Source organism: Strigops habroptila, chromosome 3 (assembly GCF_004027225.2).
Source record: "Strigops habroptila isolate Jane chromosome 3, bStrHab1.2.pri, whole genome shotgun sequence".
In the NCBI taxonomy this organism is placed as follows: domain Eukaryota; kingdom Metazoa; phylum Chordata; class Aves; order Psittaciformes; family Psittacidae; genus Strigops; species Strigops habroptila.
Genome location: NC_044279.2, coordinates 39,076,786 through 39,100,359, shown reverse-complemented (window position 1 = coordinate 39,100,359; position 23,574 = coordinate 39,076,786). Strand labels below are relative to the sequence as shown.

Sequence of the window (23,574 nt, the reverse complement as noted above, 5' to 3'; positions counted from 1 at the left end):
AGTAATGCACTTAAAAAGAGTAAATGAGGTAACTGAGTACTGGAATGCAATAATCCAATATCCTGAACCAAAAATGGTTCATCTGTAGTGCAAAACACACAGATGTGTTCGGACTTGAAACCACAGACTGAACAGAAAAATTCACTGCATATTCCCTTTTGAGAGATCTCTGGTCCAACCTCAGCACCCCAAGACTTCTCAGAACAATATGGATGATTAGAGACCAGAACAGATTCAAAATATCAGGATTTGCATTCAGGATCATCTGGCAGTCTGTACTGCTCCTCATTTACAGACAGACAAATGAAAACTTCATTAACTCATGGGCTAAGGAACGGATGCTGACTTCAGTCTAATTCAGTGCAGCAGGTGGCACTCTACTGCAAACATTATCTACTCATCCGAGCACTGCTTTCCTTAAAAAAGAAAAATAATAATAATAATAAAAAGAAACCCTATGCCTTCCTATCTCTTGTGTTAGAAAATGTAGACTGAATGTACACTCACAATTGTAAAAAAATTAAAAAAGAAAAAAATTACAAGTATTGAACATTAGCTCTACTTATCAAATAGCATAGTGAGCTTAGCTCTGTTGATCAAAGATGAGCAGACTGTTATCAACCATAAGGTCAGCATAACAAGTGCAAGGACAAGAGACACCAAATTTGCAGACAGCAGAATGCAACCCGCACTTTACACATTTGATGTAGCAGAATATTGGATTTTCCTTTTTATTTTTTCAATTGATGATATCCACAAGGCAGTATTCCAAGTAAACAAAACTTATCACGGTGATTGTGAAAGAAGAATAACAGCAAAAATAGTAAAAACTGCATCAAACTTAAAATCACCCCAAAGTGATATGAAGCCCAGATCAATCAAATGCATTTACAGGGGAAGTTTAGATTAGATATAAGGAAGAAGTTCTTTACAGTGAGGGTGGTAAGGCACTGGAACAGGTTGCCCAAGGAAGTTGTGAATGCTCCATCCTTGGCGGTGTTCAAGGCCAGGTTGGACAGAGCCTTGGGTGACATGGTTTAGTGTGAGGTGTCCCTGAGCATGGCAGGGGGGTTGGAACTAGACGATCTTAAGGTCCTTTCCCAACCCTAACTATTCTATGATTCTATGATTTAGTGTGCATTTCTCTTCTAAGTAACTAGTGATGGGACAAGAGGTAATGGCCTCAAGCTGTGCCAGGGGAGGTTTAAATTGGCTATTAGGAAAAATTTCTTCACCAAAAGGGGAGTCAGGCACTGAGAGAGGCTTCCCAGGGAAGCGGTAGAATCACCAGCCCTAGAAGTGTTCAAAAACCAACAGACAAGGCCCTCTAACTCAGTAACCTTAGTTAGAAGTTTAGCGGTGGACTTGTCAGTCTGGAGGTAACAGCTGGACTTGATGATCTTAAAGATCTTTTCCAAATAAGCTGATTCTATGATTCTATGTTTTCAAGGGGTATTTAGGCAATTAATTAAGACACTTTATTTCCATTTAAACGACAGCAACCAATAAATAGTAATGGTTACATTACTAAAGAAGAAAAAAAATAAGAGCAAACTGAAGCGGCTATGGGGCTTCCAGCGGATCCAGTAACTTCTTAAAGAAACGTCACCACATAATTGCATCTGATGCAATACTATCATCTCCCACTGCTCATTGCTGCAAACGAATAGCATCACCACAGCACTACTTTTTCTGCTGAAGGCAAAATCAGCTGTCTCAGATCAAAGTAGCTCTCTCATATGTTCTCATATTCATACCATCCTCTCTAACTTTGCCTCAAGCAAGCATACATCCACAGTCCACTTTGCCAGCAGAAATGTATACATGGCAACCTGTAGCTGATGGATGGTAACAGTAGCTGGAACAAAATTATGCCTGCGCTCACAGGGAGATTTGCAAAGACATGCTTGTGTCTATGGATAAATTATGCTTTGAACCACCATAGTGTGTATTCACATGTTACCCATTGTTATGACATCTCCTATCAGGAGTTTTCAGATTGCAGCTCTCCATATATTCTTTCTTAACCTCAGAAATACATGATTACTCAGTCTATCCAAGGCAGAAAGACTGAAAATGCTAATCCTCTCAGAAACATGTTTTTCTTTCAGAATGGATATGCATTGAAGGTTAAAGGGGTTAACAAGGCTGATTCTCAAGCTCAGGCAGGCATTGTATGGTAATTTTGTTAATTTTTTAGGCTGAACCACAATGCTGTTATATCTAAGGAGTGTGAATAATGTATTTCTTCACACATGAAAAAGCTTCACAGGGATGAGCTCAGTTAAATGAAGGTAGAAGCAAACATCTTAATTTTCAGCCAACAGTAGCTTCTCTTGTACAGCATTCTGCTGTTGACTGAATTCCAGTAACCTTACATTCTCAAACTACATGGGAAATTTCAACATGTTTATATGTTTTCTACTAGGTGTGCATTCTTCTGAACATCATCATGGAAGTTTCAAGGGTTTCCATTCCTCCAGTACAGGAGTAGTATACATCTCAACAGAGTAACAATGTTTGCATTCATATCAACTATCAAGTCATAAATGAATGAAGACTTTCAAGCAGAATGTTCTGGAGACATCAACCATTTTAGAAGAGCAAAATTACTTGAATTCAGTTATTAAAAGGACTGTAAAACATGCCTTGAAGTCTAATCTCATATTTTCAGCTGGAAGAAATAATCACTTCTTTTTTAACAATTGAAAGGATTAAAATATGGTGTCAGTACCCAGACCAGTCCAACCAGATGTCCCTTTTATAGACTCTTCTACACGTTCTATGTTTGGTTTGCTCCTTGTAGAGCGAAACATCTAGAGGTATTTAGATAAAACTTTTTAGAATTATGTTCCCTGTTTTAGCATCATGTTTTGCCCTGCAAAAGTGGTAGCAAGCAGTACCACCTAAAGCCCGTTGCGTACGATAAGTAATCATGGTATTTCAGGCACTCAAGCCTCTCTCCCTCAGATGAGTGCTCTCATCTTTAGGCTGGAGAACTGTATTATCTCTCTTGCTAATGAAGGAAATTCCAGTGGCTGAGCTTCAACTAGAGGAGGGAAATATGTTGCAGTGTCTTAATATTGTCCTGAACACCTCACAGATTAGTCATCAGGGTGGTCTTCTGCATGTGGCAGATGCAGGGCTGAGGTACTAAACTGAAGTTCTACCACAGACTCAGAACTACTGTTTAAAAGGGGGTTGAGGAGCAGCTTCTCTGCCAACTGTGTTTGAAAAGAAAAGGAGTAGACCTTTTCCTGCTTTAGTGACACTTTTGAAAGGCATCTTTTGCAAGGATCTCTGACTCTATGGTCACTATTTACATATTCATTTGATACAGGTATCTTTCTGCCTGTAGTGCTGGGCACTAAAAGGGCCCACTCTCTCTTCACACAGTTTCTTGTTAAGAGGCTCTTCACTCAGCATAGCAGTTACCACCAACTTCATTTAGAAGTTCCCAAATCCCCTTGTAAGAAGCATAACTCCAAGCATCTGATTCTGCCCTGTGAGCCAGGCATCTAAAAAATGAAGCACTGCAACACCAAAGTCACTTGAGAAATTAACACTTTCAAGCCTCTCAGCTGACCTCTATTTCATGCATGGAAGGTAACATTGCAGATCACATGTATGGGTTTGGGGGTTTTTTTATAATTCCATAAGAAAATCTGCAGTCCTACATTTTGAAATCTAATGGCTTTTTACAAATGCTGCTGGAAACACAAAGAGGACCTCTGGCTTTGTGCTGTGAATGACCATTATTTTACCAGAAGAGTGGCAAATTATTTGCACAGTAAAGAACATGTAATTACAAAGTACAAACAGTAACTGATTATTATGATTATTTCAATTCCCTACAGTAAAAAGTAGATGGTAATTAATTTCTGGACTACCAGATTAAATATAATTACTAAAAAGCACAGCAACTGTAGGCATATGCTGGTAAAACAGAGTTAGATATCACTATATTTGTTTATTACTCAACACTTTATCTGTAATTAAATGCTACAAGTAAAACAGTAAGAACATTTCAAAATAACTTCTAAAAAGCCATAAAAAATATTAAAAATGTGGCTAAAAAGTTAAGAATTTCTACAGTAGCATTTCTACAGTATTAATACTTGCACATTCTCTGTAATGCTTATTCAAACTTTGCAGTAACTGCCAGGGAATCAAAACCTTCTTTACATGATTTACTGTCTGTGCATTTATGTGATATTTAATACCACATATTAATTTAATACTACCTTAAGTTTGTATTCATTAGAATCTTGGGACAGAAGCCTAATTCCATAACCTCTACTGCTTTGAGGAAATTGCCGAGGTGAGTATCTCCAGAGAGGACGCCTTTAACACCGGAGCGGGCGGAAGCACAGCGTCCCGGAGCCTCAGTTCGGAGCGGCAAGAGCGACCGAGGGAGCCTCAAGTCCTCGACCCGACTTGCCCAGGAGCCGGCAGCTCAGCTGACGCGAGCAGCTGACTCACAGGGGGCGGCGCTAGGAGTGACGGCACCAGCCCTCAGTGGGGAAAAACCCATCCCAGGGAGCGCGAGGGACCAGGGCGTGGCGCGGCAGTTTGCGCGGGCAGGGCGAGCGGGTAGCGAGCGGGATGGTGAGCACGATGGTGAGCACGATGGTGAGCACTCGCCTCAGGACCAGGGCTCGCTCTGGGAGCTCTGCCCCGGCGGTGGCCAGCGTAGGCACCCAGACAGAGCCGATGAGAGGGGAGGCTGCGGCGTAGACCTCGGAGTGTAGAAAGTGCCTCGACTGGTCTCTTGAGGCGGGGGTGCACAATGGACAGGGCTGCACTCGGTGCGCCCTGGTGGAGGTCGTCCTGCAGCAGGTGGCTGAGCTGCGGGAGGCTGTTGGAGAGCTAAAAGATGCCGGGGAAGCTGAGAGGAAGCTGGGCTGCTTGCCCCAGGCCCAAACTGTGCAGGGGCTGCAAACGTCCAGCACTGCTTATATAGGAAAGAAGGAGAGCAGCAACCCAGGAAGCTGGGAATTAGTCACGAGAAAAACGAACAAAAAAAGGAGGAAGAGGACAATTAACGACAAGGGGCTTCCTCCTAAATCTGATGTCCCCACCCAGAACCACTTTGCGGTTCTGCAGGGGGCTAATGAGAAAGCACCCACCACACCTAATGAGCACCCTGCTGATGCACCAGTAAAGAGGATCGCTACTGGTGCCTCCAGGAAAAAGAGGAGGGTCATAGTAGTAGGGGACTCTACTTTGAAAGGCACAGAGGCGCTCATCTGCCAGCCTGATCCAGTCTCGAGGGAGGTGTGTTGCCTGCCAGGGGCTCGGATCAGGGATGTTGCTGAGAGGCTGCCTGCTCTAGTAAGTCCTGCTGACTATTACCCCCTCCTAGTGGTCCATGTGGGTGCTAGAGATATAGGTAGCAGTAGCCTGGAGAACATTAAGAAGGACTACAGAGCCCTGGGAGAGGTGGTTAGGGGCTCTGGAGCTCAGACAGTTTTTTCATCGATTCTCCAGGGCAAAGGGGAGGACCTTAAAAAAGCTAGGCGTGTCTGGCAGGTTAATAAATGGTTAGAATGGTGGTGCCATAGTCAGGGGTTTGGCTATTTAGAACATGGGGCTCCATTTGGGAGGCCAGATCTACTGGAGGCTGGTGGAGCTGGTCTGACAAAGAAGGGAAAGAGCTGTTTTGGTAGGAGGCTTGCCAGGCTGGTCAGGAAAGCTTTAAACTAGATGTGTTGGGGGAGGGGAGCATTGATCCATCCCAACATTCCTGGTCAGTTGCCAGCACCTGTAATAAGTGCTTGGAGCGATGTAGAGATGTTCCAGCTGCCCCAGCCATTGAGTCGGCTGCATTTGGAGCTTGGCTAAGGTGCCTCTATACAAACGCCCGTAGTATGGGCAACAAGCAAGAGGAATTAGAGATGTGTGCAAGGCTACGGGAATATGATGTCATTGGTATCACAGAAACATGGTGGGATGGCTCCTATGACTGGAATGTCAGAATGGAAGGTTACAGGCTGTTTAGAAAAGACAGGCCAGGCAGACAGGGAGGGGGTGTTGCTATCTATGTCAGTGATTGATAGGCTAGAGAGTATGGAACTCTGTCTGGGGACAGGTGATGAGGTAACAGAGTGTTTGTGGGTCAGGATCAAAGGGAAAACAGAAACAGGGGACATTACGGTGGGGTTCTGTTACAGGCCACCTGATCAAGAGGACTCTGTGGATGAAGCGCTCTACAGACAGATAGGAGCAGGCTCAAGCTCGCAGGCCCTGGTCCTCATGGGGGACTTCAACTATCCTGACATCTGCTGGAGGGACGGTACGGCCCGGCACAAGCAATCCAGGAGGTTCCTCGATTGTGTGGAAGACAACTTCCTCTTTCAAGCAGTAGAGGAGCCGACGAGGAGAGGTGCCATGCTGGACCTTGTGCTCACCAACAGGGAGGGACTGGTTGGAAATGTAATGCTCCAGGGCAGCCTTGGCTCTAGTGACCACGAGATGGTTGAGTTTGAGATCCTCAGGACGGTGAGAAGAGCGTGCAGCAAGCTCACTGCCCTGGACTTCAAGAAAGCAGACTTTGGCCTCTTCAGGAACCTCCTTAGTAAGGTTTCATGGGATACAGTCCTAGAGGGCAGGGGGGGCCAAGACTGCTGGTCGATATTCAAGGATCACCTGCTACGTGCTCAAGAGTGTTGCATCCCGACTAGAAGAAAGTGCAGCAGGAGGGCCAGGAGACCTCCATGGATGGACAAGGAGCTGCTGAGGAAACTTAGAGGGGAAAAAAGCTTATAGAAGGTGGAAGCGAGGACAGGCGGCCTGGGAAGAATATAGGAGCATTGCCCGAGAAGCTAGGGACCAGGTTAGGAAAGCTAAGGCCCAGCTAGAATTAAGTTTGGCAAGGGTTGTAAAAGATAACAGGAAAGGATTCTATAGATACGTAGCAAATAAAAGACAGACTAGGGACAATGTAGGCCCTCTCCAGAAGCTATCAGGAGAACTGGCTACCATGGATTTGGAGAAGGCTGAGGTTCTTAATGACTTCTTTGCCTCAGTCTTCACCAGCAAATGCTCTGACCACACAACCCAAGTCTTGGAAAGCAAATGCAGGGACTGTGAGAACGAAGACCTTAGGCCCACTGTAGGTTCGAGACCATCTTAAGAACCTGAACGTGCACAAGTCCATGGGACCTCATGAAATCCATCCACGGGTCCTGAAGGAGCTGGCGAATGAAGTTGCTAAGCCACTGTCCATCATATTCGAAAAATCGTGGCAGTCAAGTGAAGTTCCTGATGACTGGAAGAAGGGTAATATAACCCCCATTTTCAAGTGGCAAATTTGACAGACCAGTCAGTCTCACCTCTGTGCCTGGCAAAGTCTTGGAACAGTTTCTCCTGGAAAACATGCTAAGGCACATGAAAAACAACGAGGTGGTTGGTGACAGCCAACATGGCTTCACTAAGGGGAAATCCTGCCTGACCCATCTGGTGGCCTTCTATGATGGAGCCACGGAACTGATGGACAGGGGCAGAGCAGTTGACGTCATCTACCTGGACTTGTGCAAAGCGTTTGACACTGTCCCGCATGACATCCTTGTCTCTAAATTGGAGAGACATTGATTTGATAGATGGACCACTCGGTGGATCAAAAACTGGCTCGATGGCTGCACGCAAAGAGTTGTGGTAAATGGCTCGATGTCCAGTTGGAAACCTGTAACGAGTGGTGTCCCTCAGGGATCGGTGTTGGGACCGGTCCTGTTCAACATCTTTGTCGGCGACATGGACAGTGGGATTGAGTGCGCCCTCAGCAAGTTTGCTGACGACACCAAGCTGTGTGGTTCAGTTGATACGCTGGAGGGAAGGGATGCCATCCAGAGGGACCTTGACACACTTGTGAGGTGGGCCAATGCCAACCTTATGAAGTTTAACCAAGCCAAGTGTAAGGTCCTACACCTGGGTCAGGGCAATCCCAGGCACTGCTACAGGTTGAGTGGAGAAGAGATTCAGAGCAGCCCTGCAGAGAAGGACTTGGGGGTGTTGGTTGACGAGAAGCTCAACATGAGCCGGCAGTGTGCGCTTGCAGCCCAGAAAGCCAACCGCATCCTGGGCTGCATCAAAAGAAGCGTGACCAGCAGGTCGAAGGAGGTGATCCTGCCCCTCTACTCTGCTCTCGTGAGACCTCACTTGGAGTACTGTGTACAGTTCTGGTGTCCTCAACATAAAAAGGACATGGAGCTGTTGGAGCGAGTCCAGAGGAGGGCCACGAGGATGATAAGAGGGCTGGAGCACCTCCCATATGAAGACAGGCTGAGAGAGTTGTGGCTGTTCAGCCTGGAGAAGAGAAGGCTGCGTGGAGACCTCATAGCAGCCTTCCAGTATCTGAAGGGGGTCTACAAGGATGATGGGGAGGGACTCTTCCTTAGGGACTGTAGTGGTAGGACAAGGGATAATGGGTTCAAACTTAAACAGGGGAAGTTTAGACTAGATATAAGGAAGAAGTCCTTTACAGTGAGGGTGGTGAAGCACTGGAATGGGTTGCCCAGGGAGGTTGTGGATGCTCCATCCCTGGCGGTGTTCAAGGCCAGGTTGGACAGAGCCTTGAGCCACGTGGTTTAGGGCAAGGTGTCCCTGCCCATGGCAGGGGGGTTGGAACTAGATGATCTTAAGGTCCTTTCCAACCCTTACGATTCTATGATTCTATGAAATTGTGTTCCTCCTACCATGCACTGCTTGTGAATTAATTCATTGTACGAAACATACCATCTTCCAGAGTAAGGTTTTTGGGAGGGGATGGGTGGAAAGGTTGAAAATTAGCCTTTATTTTTACTCTTGTAGTCAAACTCAAATTATACTTGTATATAAAAAATATCTCTGAGCTTTCTGGAACTCTGTTGCTCTGGAACTTCTTGCTCTGCTATGGAAACCACCAAGACTAGGCTTTCTGCAAAGCATGAGACAATGTCTTTGTTCTGTTTTAGAAGAGGAAAAGACATCTACAAGAACTTTTAGAGCAGTTTTCAGCAGATATAATCTTACTCATTGCTGATAAGGAATGGAACAGGCAAGGATACATAGAATTTCTGTACCTGTCACCAGCTTTCCTCACCAGTTGTCAGAGAAGTCTGGAGAAAAATGAGCAGCATGAGTTTCCCTTTCTTTGTGAAAAAACAAGCTCTGAAGGGTTCCTACAGATTCTGAGGTGGCTGTTTGCAGCAAATTCACAAATAGCTGTTAAAGGCATCAAACTGAGCAGAATACTTGAGCAATGAGAAAGAATACAAAATGGCACCTGTTGGATGTGCTCTCTGCATGTATCTTGTACTTATCTGCTTGCCCTTTGCACTTGAGCTAGCTATTGTCTCTGAAGTGCTAAAAGAGGTAGAAGCATGACTCAAACATCATGTTAATTAAATTCTGATTGTAGAATCATCATAATTTTCTTGGTGGAAAGGCAGGTAAAAGAGCCTCTGCTTTATTTTCAGGTTTCAGTCTGAGTTGGTTTAAGCTGAGCAAAGCTGATACGGGGTACCTATAATGCAGCAGGGATCTGAACATTCCTGAGAGAACATTGACAAACCCCTACAAATGTTGTTACTGTGAAACACAAGCTGATTTTATGTCTACCAAGCTGCTACTACTAGTAGCCTTTGCAATATTGTTTCAATTTAAATAGATAGGAAATGAGTCAGCTCATATGTTAGTTACATTCAGTTTGTCAGGCTGCTCTGAGAATAGCAACTGGCAAATTCTGGGGTTAGGAGTTGAATGAATACTAAAATCTTAATAAATAAATAAAGACACATCTCTGTCTTCTTTGTAAGTTGTACCCCTATTTATCAGCTGCCTGTCGATCTGTATTCTATAATTACATTATATATTGCAGCTATTTTTCAAAACTGTACAGTTCCTTTGGAGAAATGTACTGCTTTAACTTTGTACCTATTCTCTTCCTCTGCCCTGTTGTGGTGCTTTCGTCATAATACTTGTCATATGCTGGCAACCATAATCTTGTGCTCCCAAGAATAGCCTCATAGAAAGGCTAAGATGAATCTTCAGATGGCTCCTTAAATTTATTCCTTTCCTCTCTTGTTATTGTTAGTAAAGCAATAAGCTGGGTTTTTTTTTTTTGTTCTCCCCTAATGCTTCCTTCTTCAATCCTGTTCGCAAGGATGAAGACACAGGATAGGAGAAAGCTTTGCAGGGTGTCAGCTTTTTAACACTGAATAATCTACTGCTGTGCATACTAATAGATGGTGCTAGGTTTGATTAACTGATTTTGCAAATGAGTATCTAGGTAAATTACTTTTGCAGATTGTTTCCAATGATTCTTTCTCTTTAATCTTCTCATTGAATAATTTCACAGTGATTGTTGCTGCTGCTGCTAAGAGTTCATATAAAACCTTGGGGCATATATTTCATAGTAAATACATCTCCTATCATCTTACAAAAGAAAACCCTCCTGCTCACACACATCTTATTTAAAGGTGCATATTCATAGTTTCGAGCTAATTTCATTAGGAAGTTTCAAATTTATGTAGAAATGCAATTTCCAGTCATGGTAAGTTCATGGCTGGTTTTAAAAGTCACTCAAGTACGTAACTGGGTATGCCTGTAAAGAATTTTCAAAGATTTCAAAGACAGACAGGCACATTTTAATTGCAAACAAACACCTGATTGGCCTAACATGTCTTTGAAAATCCTACATGTCTTTAAAGCTAATACAAGATTTGGACTAAAAATGTAAGGCTTTCCTCTTCTCTTTTCCTTTGTTACATCAAAGTAAAATATTTTCCTTCAAACCAAATTACCATGTGATATGCAAATACTTCTACACCCACATACCACGTATCAGAAAATCCAGCATTCTTTCTCAAGAAGTCTTAACCTATAGGTCTTAACCTATATGCTGCACTTATTGTCCATAGGTCACTACATACTTACATATTTGTATTTTCAGTAATTTAACATTTCTTAGATGCTTGGCTTTAAAATATAAACTTCATACACCATCCATGGCCCACATCACCTTGCCTTAGCTGAATAAACCTGTGTCTGGACAGCCAAACTTACATATTTGCTGTCAAACCACTACAGTGCTGTTAATGCTCAACACATCAGCTGTCATATTATCCTGTCTCTGTAACCTTAAATTAGCTCTTCTATGTATTCCTGAATCACAGTGTTTTCCAAGTCTTCACCCTTAAGTACTTTATAACATTTCCCTCAAATATGTTGTTTTGTCTCCTTTCTTTCTTCTCAGTCATTCTGCCTCTAACCTCTCTCACTTCTTCTATCACTTAGCACCTTCTGCTCTCTTGTCCTGACATAGGCTCCATGGTTGCCTGCCAATGCAGTGTTCACTCATTTTTCTTCTTTTAAACTCCTCCTTAAAACTCATCTTCTTGCCTTCTAGCATATAATCATCTGACAGCAATTTATCAGGAGTGGGCAGAGGCTACATGAGTGTCCCTTCCACCCACTCACATATGCAAATTCAAAGAACTCATTCTGAAGCTCCACAGACATTTTCAAATAGCAGCCAGTGACCTCTGCTTCCTTCCATACCACTCTGCAGAACAGGGCACTGCAGATGGGAGCAGGCAGGAGAGGAAGCATGCCAGCTGTATTGCCTCTGAGTAGGAGGAACAGGAAATAGACATTTCAGTTCCACTTACCGGTTCCTATTGCTAGAAATCCAATCCGAGATTAAAGTTGCAGCCTGCTGGTGACAGTGTTTGTTACCAAAGCTACAGGCCAACATGATGACTTCCCGACGCAACTCTCTGTCCAAATTAAAGAAGCAATAAGGCTGCATTAATGAATGTGTTGGAATATTTACAAAAAGCTATTTCTTATAACAGTGGCAGCAACTGATAGTTGGGCAACATATCAAAGATAATCCAGCTACACAAATTTCAGTGTCAATGTAATGCTTACAGCTGCTGCAACAACCAAAGAAAGGTTGTGGACCAAAACCAACCCCCATTTACACTTATGCAATCTTTCTGACCTCTGTGGTCACAAATCCAATTTCTTACACATCCAGTTCAGTCAGATACTAAATTAAGGCTTAGGAAACCATGTTCTCCAAACTCAAGTAAGAGAAATTCATCTCACAGCATCTTGCTGCTCTCCCTCTAACCCAGAAAAGAAAAACAGAAGGACAATAGAGCTAGGAAAGTATGACTTGCTGATGATGACACCAAAATTTAGGAGAGCGCTTTATTACAACTATATCTCACAAAAAAAAACCCCAAACCCAAACAAAAAAAAGAAAACCAAAAAAACAAAACCCAATAAAAAAAGAAATATAACAGTACTCATGTTGGTATGATGCTTGAACAAGCGATTTGTTTAAATTATTTGTTGGCCATCCAAGCTTGAGATACATTGATGCAACTTGTCTTAAAATATACTCCTGAGGGGAGAAAGAAAAATATATTTAATGCTAATTTTATTCTTTATTTGAAATTGAAATACTAGTGACTATAGAGTTTTTATCTTTTTTTTGTCAACCTCAATGTCTGATTTTCCAAAGATTTTCATTTGTATTTAGCAAAGCAACGTCTGCCTATAATCCTCTTTCACTGCTATAGTGAGAAGTAATCTGTAGAACAGCTATTTGATTAGATGCCTAGTATAGGACAATTTATTGTTATAAACCCTATCAATTTAAAAAGTTTATTACATGCTATTTTGAACTCACAGTACAAAACTGAAAATTTGCAAGAGTGTCAATAGTTTAATTTCTACTCCATGGCCAATCTCAACTACAATGTGTATGTACTCTTTTTAAAGACTATTGGTTTAATAGCCATAGCCGTAGCAAAAACATTTCATAAGTACATTCAATTAGCTTCAGAATACACAACAATGTGGCTGCAAAGAAGCTTTGTACATTTAATGACACTATGCTTTAAGTTAAGGTTTTCAGTATGCTTAAAGAACAAAAAAAAAGCCCAAGATCTATTTTAGTTACTTTTACTTTTTACACAGGAGACATATTTACATGTTCTGACCAGTTGGGAAGAAAAACAGTCATTGTACTCAGGGTAATCTTTTGCTGATTGGAAAAAGATAACTGAGATATGAAGACCCACACAGGAGAGCATATATTTTATTACTGTGGATGCATGTGCATGTATATATGATGTCAAGACAAAAGTAAATTCATAGTGCAGCTTTCTCTAGCAGATATGTTATTCTGTGACTAAAAAGACTTTTTATTTCCTCTGCTATCACCTTTGCTTGCAAGGCTCTCATCAGTAGTGATAAAACAAAACACAGCCATGAATTTTACTACTTTTATTTATTAAAACTGTATTTTCTTTAGACAGCCATGTTTAAAAGTGATACAGCAATGGCAAGCTCATAAGAATTTTTCTGTGCAGCTAACAACAGACTAACCATGCAAATTATTTCAACATCATTTTATATTATGGCTCTGGTTTGCATGTAGGCCTACACTGTAGGTTCATAAAAAATTTCAATGTGTCTTTATTAATCTGTAGTATATGTTCTATAAAACTTATTTTCCATGTCAGCAGGTAGCTCTGTGTATGTGTGTGTATATATATACCTGTATGTACTTCTACGTGTATATACATACATGCAGCCACCTCTAGCTTCCTGTTGTCTGAGCATGTGTGTCTGTGGATGCACAGACTCACAAGCAAACCCATGTTTAAGTAAAAAGCACCTTTAAGCATTTCAGGCTTTAGAGAGTTTCTCCATTTGAAGGCTTTACAAAATTACATAAAATCACAGTACGTTGGCCTTTGAAAATATGTAGCCTACAAAAAATTCATAAATTAAAAGCCCAAGAGTTCATAATTGTCACTGGCTGCAATCAAGTCCTGTGAACTTCATAAAACATGCTTCGGTGTAGTTTCCGGTAAAATGTTAAAATGTTTATCGTGTCTATCTTTATTATCTACTGCTAGCTGTTACTGGTCCCTTCGGACCCAATTATGAATGGGTTTTCGGTTCAATGGAGATCTAATCCTTGTTAATTAAGGTAACCGCATTGAATTCACCATGGCTTTTTGGATGAAATAATGACTATGAATCTTCACTTCAGTTGCATGCATCCTGTTGAGTTGTGTTTGCATTTGGTTTCCTTCCTAGCTTGGGCATCAACCTAAATATCGCTGTGGGGCTCCTTCAGAGAGAAAATTGGGAAACAGATTACTTTGGCTCTTTTAAGTGAAATACTTTTCTTGACATAATATTTTATAGGACAGATAATTACCTTTCCTTCTGCTAATCATATATACCTCAAACAACAGTTATCACTGTTCAAATGCAAATGAATCAAAGCTTGACAATTGCTATGTTTAAATAAAGAAAAATTAAGAAGAAAGCTAATACCCCTAGGTCATTTACAGTATCTGACTGGGGAATAGTTCAACGCTTGGCAATGAAAGGAGAGGGAGTAAGAGAAAGAAAAAGGATGGAAGGAAGGACAGAAGGAAGGACGGACAGAAAGATGGACGGAAGAACAGACAGAAGGAAGGAAGGACAGAAGGACGGACAGAAGGAAGGATGGATGGAAGGAAGGTTGTATCTCTTACATTGAAGATGTTGTAGTTTTCTGCTCGGTCCAGTAATTTATCTAGAGGATAAAGAGCTTGGCTGGCAGCATGCCAAGGCAGAAAATCCTTCTCTTCTGAAAAGTATCTGATAATCTCCAAAGGGATATTCTGAGGCAAATAACCAGCTCTGCACAATAAAAGATATTAGGATTAAATTGGCTTTGCAGAAGATACCCAATGAGGCAAAAATTACTTCTTTTTTTTTTCCAAAAGAAATGAAAAGGCAGAAAAACATTATAAACTCATCACACTAAAATGACATAAAAGACAACCTTATAAAACCAGCAACTCACAGTCACTCCCAACACATGTGTAACCATACTTACTGGATGAAGAAAGGCATGAACACACATGAAAGAAAACTAGATAAGCTACCCCTACTTTATATGGTATCCTGTGGCTATGAAAGACATGAACAATGAAGTAACTGACTTTAAGCAAAAAGCAAAAGGAAGATGTTTGCTGATTTGTAAGATACAAAGCTGTTTGCATATCAACAACCCAAGGCATTTTTCTTCAGAGATTTCTACCGGCCATGGGCAATTGGGAAGAACTAGCGGCAAGGAAGCATCTTTAGTTTCAGTTATCCTCCCCTCTTTTTTCTCTCCTTTAAAGCTGCCTTGTCTTCTATCCACCTTAAGCCACTTTGAAATGACTTATTCAGTGACATCACTTTGACTAAGGATGTTCCAGCACTTTCCACATTAACTACGGTTTTTCAGGTGTTTATAAATCAATCAGAATTCTGTCCCATTTTTTTACAGTCATAAAAGACCAAAGAGAAGGTTACTCAATTTTACAGGGCTTTCTTATTTCTGAAGCAGCAGAGTATCATTAGGATGAGTTCTAGGTCTTAATATTCTGTAAAGATGTATAACCATAATTACAGAGCTAGAAGCAAGCTGGATTGACTGCAGTTAAAAATCTTGGAGATAACATTAGCAAAGAGGTAAACTAGCTTGAAGTTGCATATATGTAATTAGTTCCTAATGGGATTTGTGATTATTGTTACTGATAATTTGATTGACATGAGAAAGTGTGGAGTATGGAACAAGAGGAATAGCTCTAGGTAACATGCTGCTTAAGGAATAAACAGACAGATGTTTATTATAGCTGCACTAATGGACATTTAGGAATATGCTTCCAAAATTAAATCTCTCTATGCTAAGTGCAAAAAGGAAATCATCACTGCAAACCAAACAGATTACTTCTTTTTAAGCTTAACTTCCCCATAAAGACACGTAAGAAGTGACTCAGAGAGATGTATCTCTTACTCCTGAGCCCTTGGCTTTCCTAATCAGTTTCAAAATTGTGATACTTAGCTGATGATACTCATCCTGCTCACAACAGGAACTGTTACTCTCATCAGTCACTGCTTCTAACTTCCAAATTTATCAGCCCATTCAGTTTTCCTTCCTCTCCTCCCGTTCCCCACTTTTACTGTTGTTTCCCTAAGGGTCTATTCCTTCTCACAAAAACAGATTGTGGGAAAGTTTGAGTTTTTCCTGTTTACTCCTGAACTTTCTTTTCTTTCTGGGTATGACCCTTGAAGAACTCATGCACAGTATCACCACAATCAACTCCCCACATCAACAGAATCAGTCCCAAGAGCAGGGATAGGGATAAGTAAGGGTCCTTGTGGATGACATTATTATATAAATGGCAACAAATTCATCACTCCAGATCAAGGAAAGTGGTTACAGGTGCTACGATCAATGTTAAATTCTGTCAGCACATGTTAGTATGTTTCAAGTACAGCTGCTAGGCTGGACCTCTGAGGGAACTTGAGCAGAGACGAATCTAAAATCCTCTTACAGTGGCAGCTAAGATAGGAGCACTTCGCCAGAGAAAACAGAAGTGCTTCAGGAACTTTGCCGTGGCAGAATGTTCTTTATATTCTACACTATTTTATTGTATGGATGCCTATAGAAAACCATTATTGCCCTATTCTTTCACCCTCAGTCACTAAGCCATGTTTATGAACTTCTTATTCCAAATACACTGCACTCCCAGAGTATTTGCCATTAAATTGTTTCTGTCATTCTGTACATTCTGTCAAGATAAGTACATTCATTGTTTTACCTTTTTGTGTAAAATGTGGTATATAACATGTAAAAAGCTGTATTTTCATTCACAAAAAAAAGACAAGAGTTTGGAAAGGTTGCTAATTTTTGGCATTCATATGTTGGAAAATAGGATATAAGGAGAACCTCTGACCCTAAACCATAAAAGACATAAACCAGACACTAGAAAATGGATTTAAAAGCCCTAAAATCTAGATCACAGGTCTAGGACCTGTGCGACTTGTCCTGGGAGGCAGCATGACTATCATGACAACCGGGTTAGCAGAAGACAGAAAATAGCCAAAGCACCATGAATGTGTGGTGAGCTGTGCTCTAGTACTCTGCATCTTCACAAAGCACAGTCTTTGGTTTCTTAAGCTTTGTATTTTACTACAATTACATTCTTTTACTTTACATTAAAAGCTTGCCTAGCACTAAGAGTAATTTCAAGACTTCTCTTTCCTAGGGGATGCTGCATCTAGCAAGATGTACTGTCTCTTGAACAGTGGCAAACTCTCTCACCAATCAAGGGGTGCTGGCATGCTTCTAGGATTCTCCTTCATCAGGAGAACCTTTCAAAGACGCTTACACAGGATCTGGCCAGAAAAGCAAAGGAGGAAGGAATGGTCAAAGACTCATGAACGTCACAGGACTTGTGACAAACACACACCCCCAGCTGGGGTGTGTCCTAACTGCTAAATGAAACTGCTAAATGAAATCACTTGTGTCATCTATGGAGCAGAAAAGGATCAAGTTGAGAAAAGAAGACAGAACACAGAATGAGTCTGTTCTGAGTATCTCTCTGAACAATGGTGGAAAAACACAGACCCACAGAAATGTTCAACAGAACAGAAACGTTTAACAGTTACCACTACAATAATAATAAAAGTAACAGTAGCAACCTTCCATCAAAGGAAAAGATTTAAAATAATTTCCCTGTCTGGAAATATTTACTCAAAGGCACTACAGAGTATAACATTAGTTAAGTACATACTCTACACACGCAACTTGATTTATCACTCTCTCTTCCAACAATGTCCCTGGAAGGTCAGTGGCAGAAATCCTTATTTTTCTTGTGACTTTTTAGCCACCAATCATCTTTCTATCCTTAAAGTCCAGCAAAATTACTATCAGGTATTGCCTGCCAAAGTCCAAATACACAAAAGCCAGGGCTGAGACAAGTTTCTATTCCAGTTTAGCCATCTCGGAGGAAAAGTGAAATATTTTCTGTCACTCAGGCAATAACTGATTATGGGCTATACTGAAACCAGATAACAAACATAAACACTGCAGAAATACTGTGATGTCCAGTCTTATGTCTGGTCTGAAAAAGGTTTCTCCAGCTATGTCTCCAGTACCCACCTGAGAATCTCAAGCACGTATCTACAACCAAAAAAATTCTGCAAAGGAGTCTGGGATAGTCTTGGCAAGTATCTTAACAGATAAAATAGTCAAATCAAGTGGTGTCAATTCATAAACAGTGGACAGATGCATACTGATGTTCAGGCTAAGCACTTCTCAAGTGCAGGTTAAGAAGTTTACAAAACTTCACCTACAGCATCTGGATTGAAAAGGCTGGAAGCCAACTTAAGAACTCCTCTAGTCCCTCGCCTACCCAAAGCAGATTCATAAAATGCCATTCCAAGCAAAAGTTTGTCTGGTGTTGTTTATATAGGCCTCTTGCAATGGATATCCAATGAGCACTAGAATTTCAATACTCCTCTTCCTAGAGGCATGATAGTAAGAACATTGTAACTCTGGTCTTTTGCCCTGTAAATATTCACACAAGAGTACCAACAGATCCATTTAATGTCCTAAATGAACTGCTGTTTATGTAGCTTCAGTATAAGCTACAAAAAGCAGGGACCCTGTATACTGTATTCTAGATTCGAGGGTTTTGATTTACATCACTGGTCACACATAAAATAAGCCCAGACTTAAAAAAGAGCCTCTACAAGCCATCTCTAAGTTAGCATTCACCATACTGAGACATTTAAAAAGTATGCCTACAAAAGCAAAATTTAACCAAAAAGATAACATTGGAAATGCTTCACTATATTATCACTTTTTATATAATTGTCCTTACCCATCAATTTATCAGCATGTCAATCATTCTGCAGCCACTGTTTCACATGAGAACTTCAGCATGTGCCAGAAACATGGCACTACATGAGGTTTGTCTTATCTGTGTTTCTAATTACAAAGTTGCGTGCTGAACTGGAGAATAGAAGAACAGGAAAACAGACTAGCAAAAAGATCTTTTTAGTTATTAGATAGACTACTTCTAGACAAACATCCTGGTGCAGCAGGTTTTTATGTCATAGAATCACAGAGTATAGAATGGTTAGGGTTGGAAAGGACCTTAAGATCATCTAATTCCAACTCCCTTGCCATGGGCAGGGACATCTCGTACTAAACCATGTTACCCAAGTCTCTGTCCAACCCGGCCTTGAACACTGACAGAGATGGAGCATAGAATCATAGAATCATAGAATAGTAAGGGTTGGAAAGGACCTTAAGATCATCTAGTTCCATCCCCCTTGCCATGGGCAGGGACACCTTGCCCTAAACCATGTGGTCCAAGGCTCTGTCCAACCTGGCCTTGAACACCGCCAGGGATGGAGCATCCACAACCTCCCTGGGCAACCCATTCCAGTGCTTCACCACCCTCACTGTAAAGAACTTCTTCCTTACATCTAACGTAAACTTCCCCTGTTTAAGTTTGAACCCATTATCCCTTGTCCTACCACTACAGTCCCTAAGGAAGAGTCCCTCCCCAGCATCCTTGTAGACCCCCTTCAGATACTGGAAGGCTGCTATGAGGTCTCCACGCAGCCTTCTCTTCTCCAGGCTGAACAGCCACAACTCTCTCAGCCTGTCTTCATATGGGAGGTGCTCCAGCCCTCTTATCATCCTCGTGGCCCTCCTCTGGACTCGCTCCAACAGCTCCATGTCCTTTTTATGTTGAGGACACCAGAACTGTACGCAGTACTCCAAGTGAGGTCTCACAAGAGCAGAGTAGAGGGGCAGGATCACCTCCTTCGACCTGCTGGTCACGCTTCTTTTGATGCAGCTCAGGATACGGTTGGCTTTCTGGGCTGCAAGTGCAGTGCCGGCTCATGTTAAGCTTTTCGTCAACCAACACCCCCAAGTCTTTTTCTGCAGGGCTGCTCTGAATCTCTTCTCCACCCAACCTGTAGCAGTGCCTGGGATTGCCCTGACCCAGGTGTAGGACCTTACACTTGGCTTGGTTAAACTTCATAAGGTTGGCATCGGCCCACCTCACAAGTGTGTCAAGGTCCCTCTGGATGGCATCCCTTCCCTCCAGCGTATCAACCGAACCACACAGCTTGGTGTCATCGGCAAACTTGCTGAGGGCGCACTCAATCCCACTGTCCATGCCACCGACAAAGATGTTGAACAGAACCGGTCCCAACACCGATCCCTGAGGGACACCACTCGTTACAGGTTTCCAACTGGACATCGAGCCATTTACCACAACTCTTTGCGTGCAGCCATCGAGCCAGTTTTTGATCCACCGAGTGGTCCATCTATCAAATCAATGTCTCTCCAATTTAGAGACAAGGATGTCATGCGGGACAGTGTCGAACGCTTTGCACAAGTCCAGGTAGATGACGTCAACTGCTCTGCCCCTGTCCATCAGTTCCGTGGCTCCATCATAGAAGGCCACCAGATGGGTCAGGCAGGATTTCCCCTTAGTGAAGCCATGTTGGCTGTCACCAACCACCTCATTGTTTTCATGTGCCTTAGCATGTTTTCCAGGAGAATCTGCTCCAAGATTTTGCCAGGCACAGAGGTGAGGCTGACTGGTCTGTAGTTTCCTGGGTCTTCCACCTTCCCCTTCTTGAAAATGGGGGTTATATTACCCTTCTTCCAGTCATCGGACTTCACTTGACTGCCACGATTTTTCAAATATGACGGACAGTGGTTTAGCAACTTCATTCGCCAGCTCCTTCAGGACCCGTGGATGGATTTCATCAGGTCCCATGGACTTGTGCACGTTCAGGTTCTTAAGATGGTCTTGAACCTGATCCTCTCATACAGTGAGCCTAAGGTCTTCATTTTCACAGTCCCTGCATTTGCTTTCCAAGACTTTCATGGTGTGGTCAGAGCATTTGCTGGTGAAGACTGAGGCAAAGAGGTCATTAAAAAAATCAGCCTTCTCCAAATCCAGGGTAGCCAGTTCTCCTGATAGCTTCCGGAGAGGGCTCACATTGTCCCTAGTCTGTCTTTTATTTGCTATGTACCTATAGAATCCTTTCCTGTTATCTTTTATATCCCTTGCCAAACTTAATTCTAGCTGGGCCTTAGCTTTCCTAACCTGGTCCCTAGCTTCTCGGGCAATGCTCCTATATTCTTCCCAGGCCGCCTGTCCTCGCTTCCACCTTCTATAAGCTTCTTTTTTCCCTCTAAGTTTCCTCAGCAGCTCCTTGTCCATCCATGGAGGTCTCCTGGCCCCCCTGCTGCACTTCTAGTCGGGATGCAACACTCTTGAGCACGTAGCAGGTGATCCTTGAATATCGACCAGCAGTCTTGGGCCCCCCTGCCCTCTAGGACTGTATCCCATGAAACCTTACTAAGGAGGTTCCTGAAGAGGCCAAAGTCTGCTTTCTTGAAGTCCAGGGCAGTGAGCTTGCTGTATGCTCTTCTCACTGCCCTGAGGATGTCAAACTCAACCATCTCGTGGTCACTAGAGCCAAGGCTGCCCTGGAGCATCACATTTCCAACCAGTCCCTCCCTGTTGGTGAGCACGAGGTCAAGCATGGCACCTCTCCTCTTCGGCTCCTCTACTGCTTGAAAGAGGAAGTTGTCTTCCACACAATAGAGGAACCTCCTGGATTGCTTCTGCCGGGCCGTACCGTCCCTCCAACAGATGTCAGGATGGTTGAAGTCCCCCATGAGGACAACGGCCTGTGAGCGTGAGGCTGCTCCTATCTGTCTGTAGAGCACTTCATCCACAGAGTCCTCTTGATCAGGCGGCCTGTAACAGATCCCCACTGTAATGTCCCCTGTTTCTGTTTTCCCTTTGATCCTGACCCACAAACACTCTGCTACATCATCACCTGTCCCCAGACAGAGTTCCATACTCTCTAGCCTATCACTGACATAGATAGCAACACCCCCTCCCTGTCTGCCTGGCCTGTCTTTTCTAAACAGCCTGTAACCTTCCATTCCAACACTCCAGTCATAGGAGCCATCCCACCATGTTTCTGTGATGCCAATGACATCATATTCCCGTAGCCTTGCACACATCTCTAATTCCTCTTGCTTGTTCCCCATACTACGGGCGTTTGTATAGAGGCACCTTAGCCGAGCTCCAAATGCAGCCGACTCAATGGCTGGGGCAGCTGGAACACCTCTACATCGCTCCAAGCACTTATTACAGGTGCTAGCATTTATCACTTTTTTGGGCCACCTGTTCCAGTGCCTCACCACCCTCACAGTAAAGAACTTCTTCCTTATATCTAACCTGAACTTCCCTATTTTAGTTTGAACCCATTACCTATCACTACAGTCCCTGATGAAGAATCTCTCTCTCTGGCATCCTTGTAGGCCCCCTTCAGATACTGGAAGGCTGCTATGAGGTCTCCATGCAGCCTTCTCTTCACGAGGCTGAACGGCCCCAACTTCCTCAGCCTGTCTTCACAGGGGAGGTGCTCCAGTCCCCTTATCCTCCTCGTGGCCTCATCTGGACTTGCTCCAACAGCTCCATGTACTTATGTTGAGGACACCAGAACTGTACACAGTACTCCAAGTAGGGTCTCACAAGAGCAGAGTAAAGGGGCAGGATCACCTCCTTCGAGCTTCTGGTCACGCTTCTTTTGATGCAGCCCAGGATACAGTTATTTTCTGGGCTGTGAGCGCACACTGAAGCTGGCATGCTAAGTTTCTCATCAACCGATACACCCGAGTCCTTCTCCACAGGGCTGCTCTGAATTCATTCTCTGCCCAACCTGTAGCTGTGCCTGGGATTGTCCTGACCCAGGTGTAGGATCTTGCACTTGGCTTGGTTGAACTTCATGAGGTTGACATCGGCCCACCTCACAAGTGTGTCAAGGTCCCTCTGGATGGCATCCCTTCCCTCCAGCATATCAACCGAACCACACAGCTTGGCGTTGTCGTCAAACTTGCTGAGGGTACTCTTAATCCCACTGTCCATGTCGCCGACAAAGATGTTGAACAGGATGAGCCCCAACACCAACCCCTGAGGGACACCACTCATTACTGGTCTCCATTTGGACATTGAGCCATTGACCACAACTCTGCATGCGGCCATCCAGCTAATTCTTTATCCACCAAGTGGTCCATCCAACAAATTTATGTGTCTCCAGTTTAGAGACAAGGATGTCGTTCAGGACAGTGTTGAACGCTTTGCACAAGTCAAGGTAGCCGATGTCAGCTGCTTTGTCCCTATCCATCAGTTCTGTATCCCTGTCATAGAAGGCCACCAAATTGGTCAGACATGATTTGCCCTTAGTGAAACCATACTGGCTGGAACCAACCACTTCATCGTTTTTCATGTGCCTTAGCATGCTTTCCAGGACAATCTGCTCCATGACCCTGCCAGGCACAGAGGTGAGACTGACCAGTCTGTAGTTACCCGGGTTTTCCATTTTCCCCTTCTGGAAAATGGGGGTTATATTTCCCTTTTTCCAGTCATCAGGAACTTCACCTGCCAGAATTTTTCAAACATCATGGACAGCGGCTTAGCAACTTCATTTGCCAGCTCCATCAGGACCCGCAGATGGATATCATCAGGTCCCATGGACTTGTGCACATTCACATTCATTCTCCCAGTCCCTTTATTTGCCTTCCAAGACTTGGGTGGCGTGGCTAGAGCACTTGCTGGTGAAGACTGAGGCAAAGAAGCCACTGAGAACCTCAGCCTTCTCCAAATCAAGGGTAGCCAGCTCTCCCAATAG

At 43.0% G+C, this 23,574-nt stretch overlaps 1 protein-coding gene across 2 annotated transcripts in view; it reads right to left on the bottom strand.

The window, feature by feature from the left end:
• Positions 1-23,574, bottom strand: part of TRHDE (thyrotropin releasing hormone degrading enzyme) — a 221,055-nt gene that overhangs the window by 20,334 nt on the left and 177,147 nt on the right. For both annotated transcript variants that reach the window (XM_030480256.2, XM_030480257.1), the window contains 3 exons: positions 14,547-14,694; positions 12,294-12,391; positions 11,649-11,756 (listed from right to left, as the gene is read on the bottom strand). In XM_030480256.2, the coding sequence (XP_030336116.1) occupies positions 11,649-11,756; positions 12,294-12,391; positions 14,547-14,694 (354 nt within the window). The remainder of the gene's footprint in view (positions 1-11,648; positions 11,757-12,293; positions 12,392-14,546; positions 14,695-23,574) is intronic.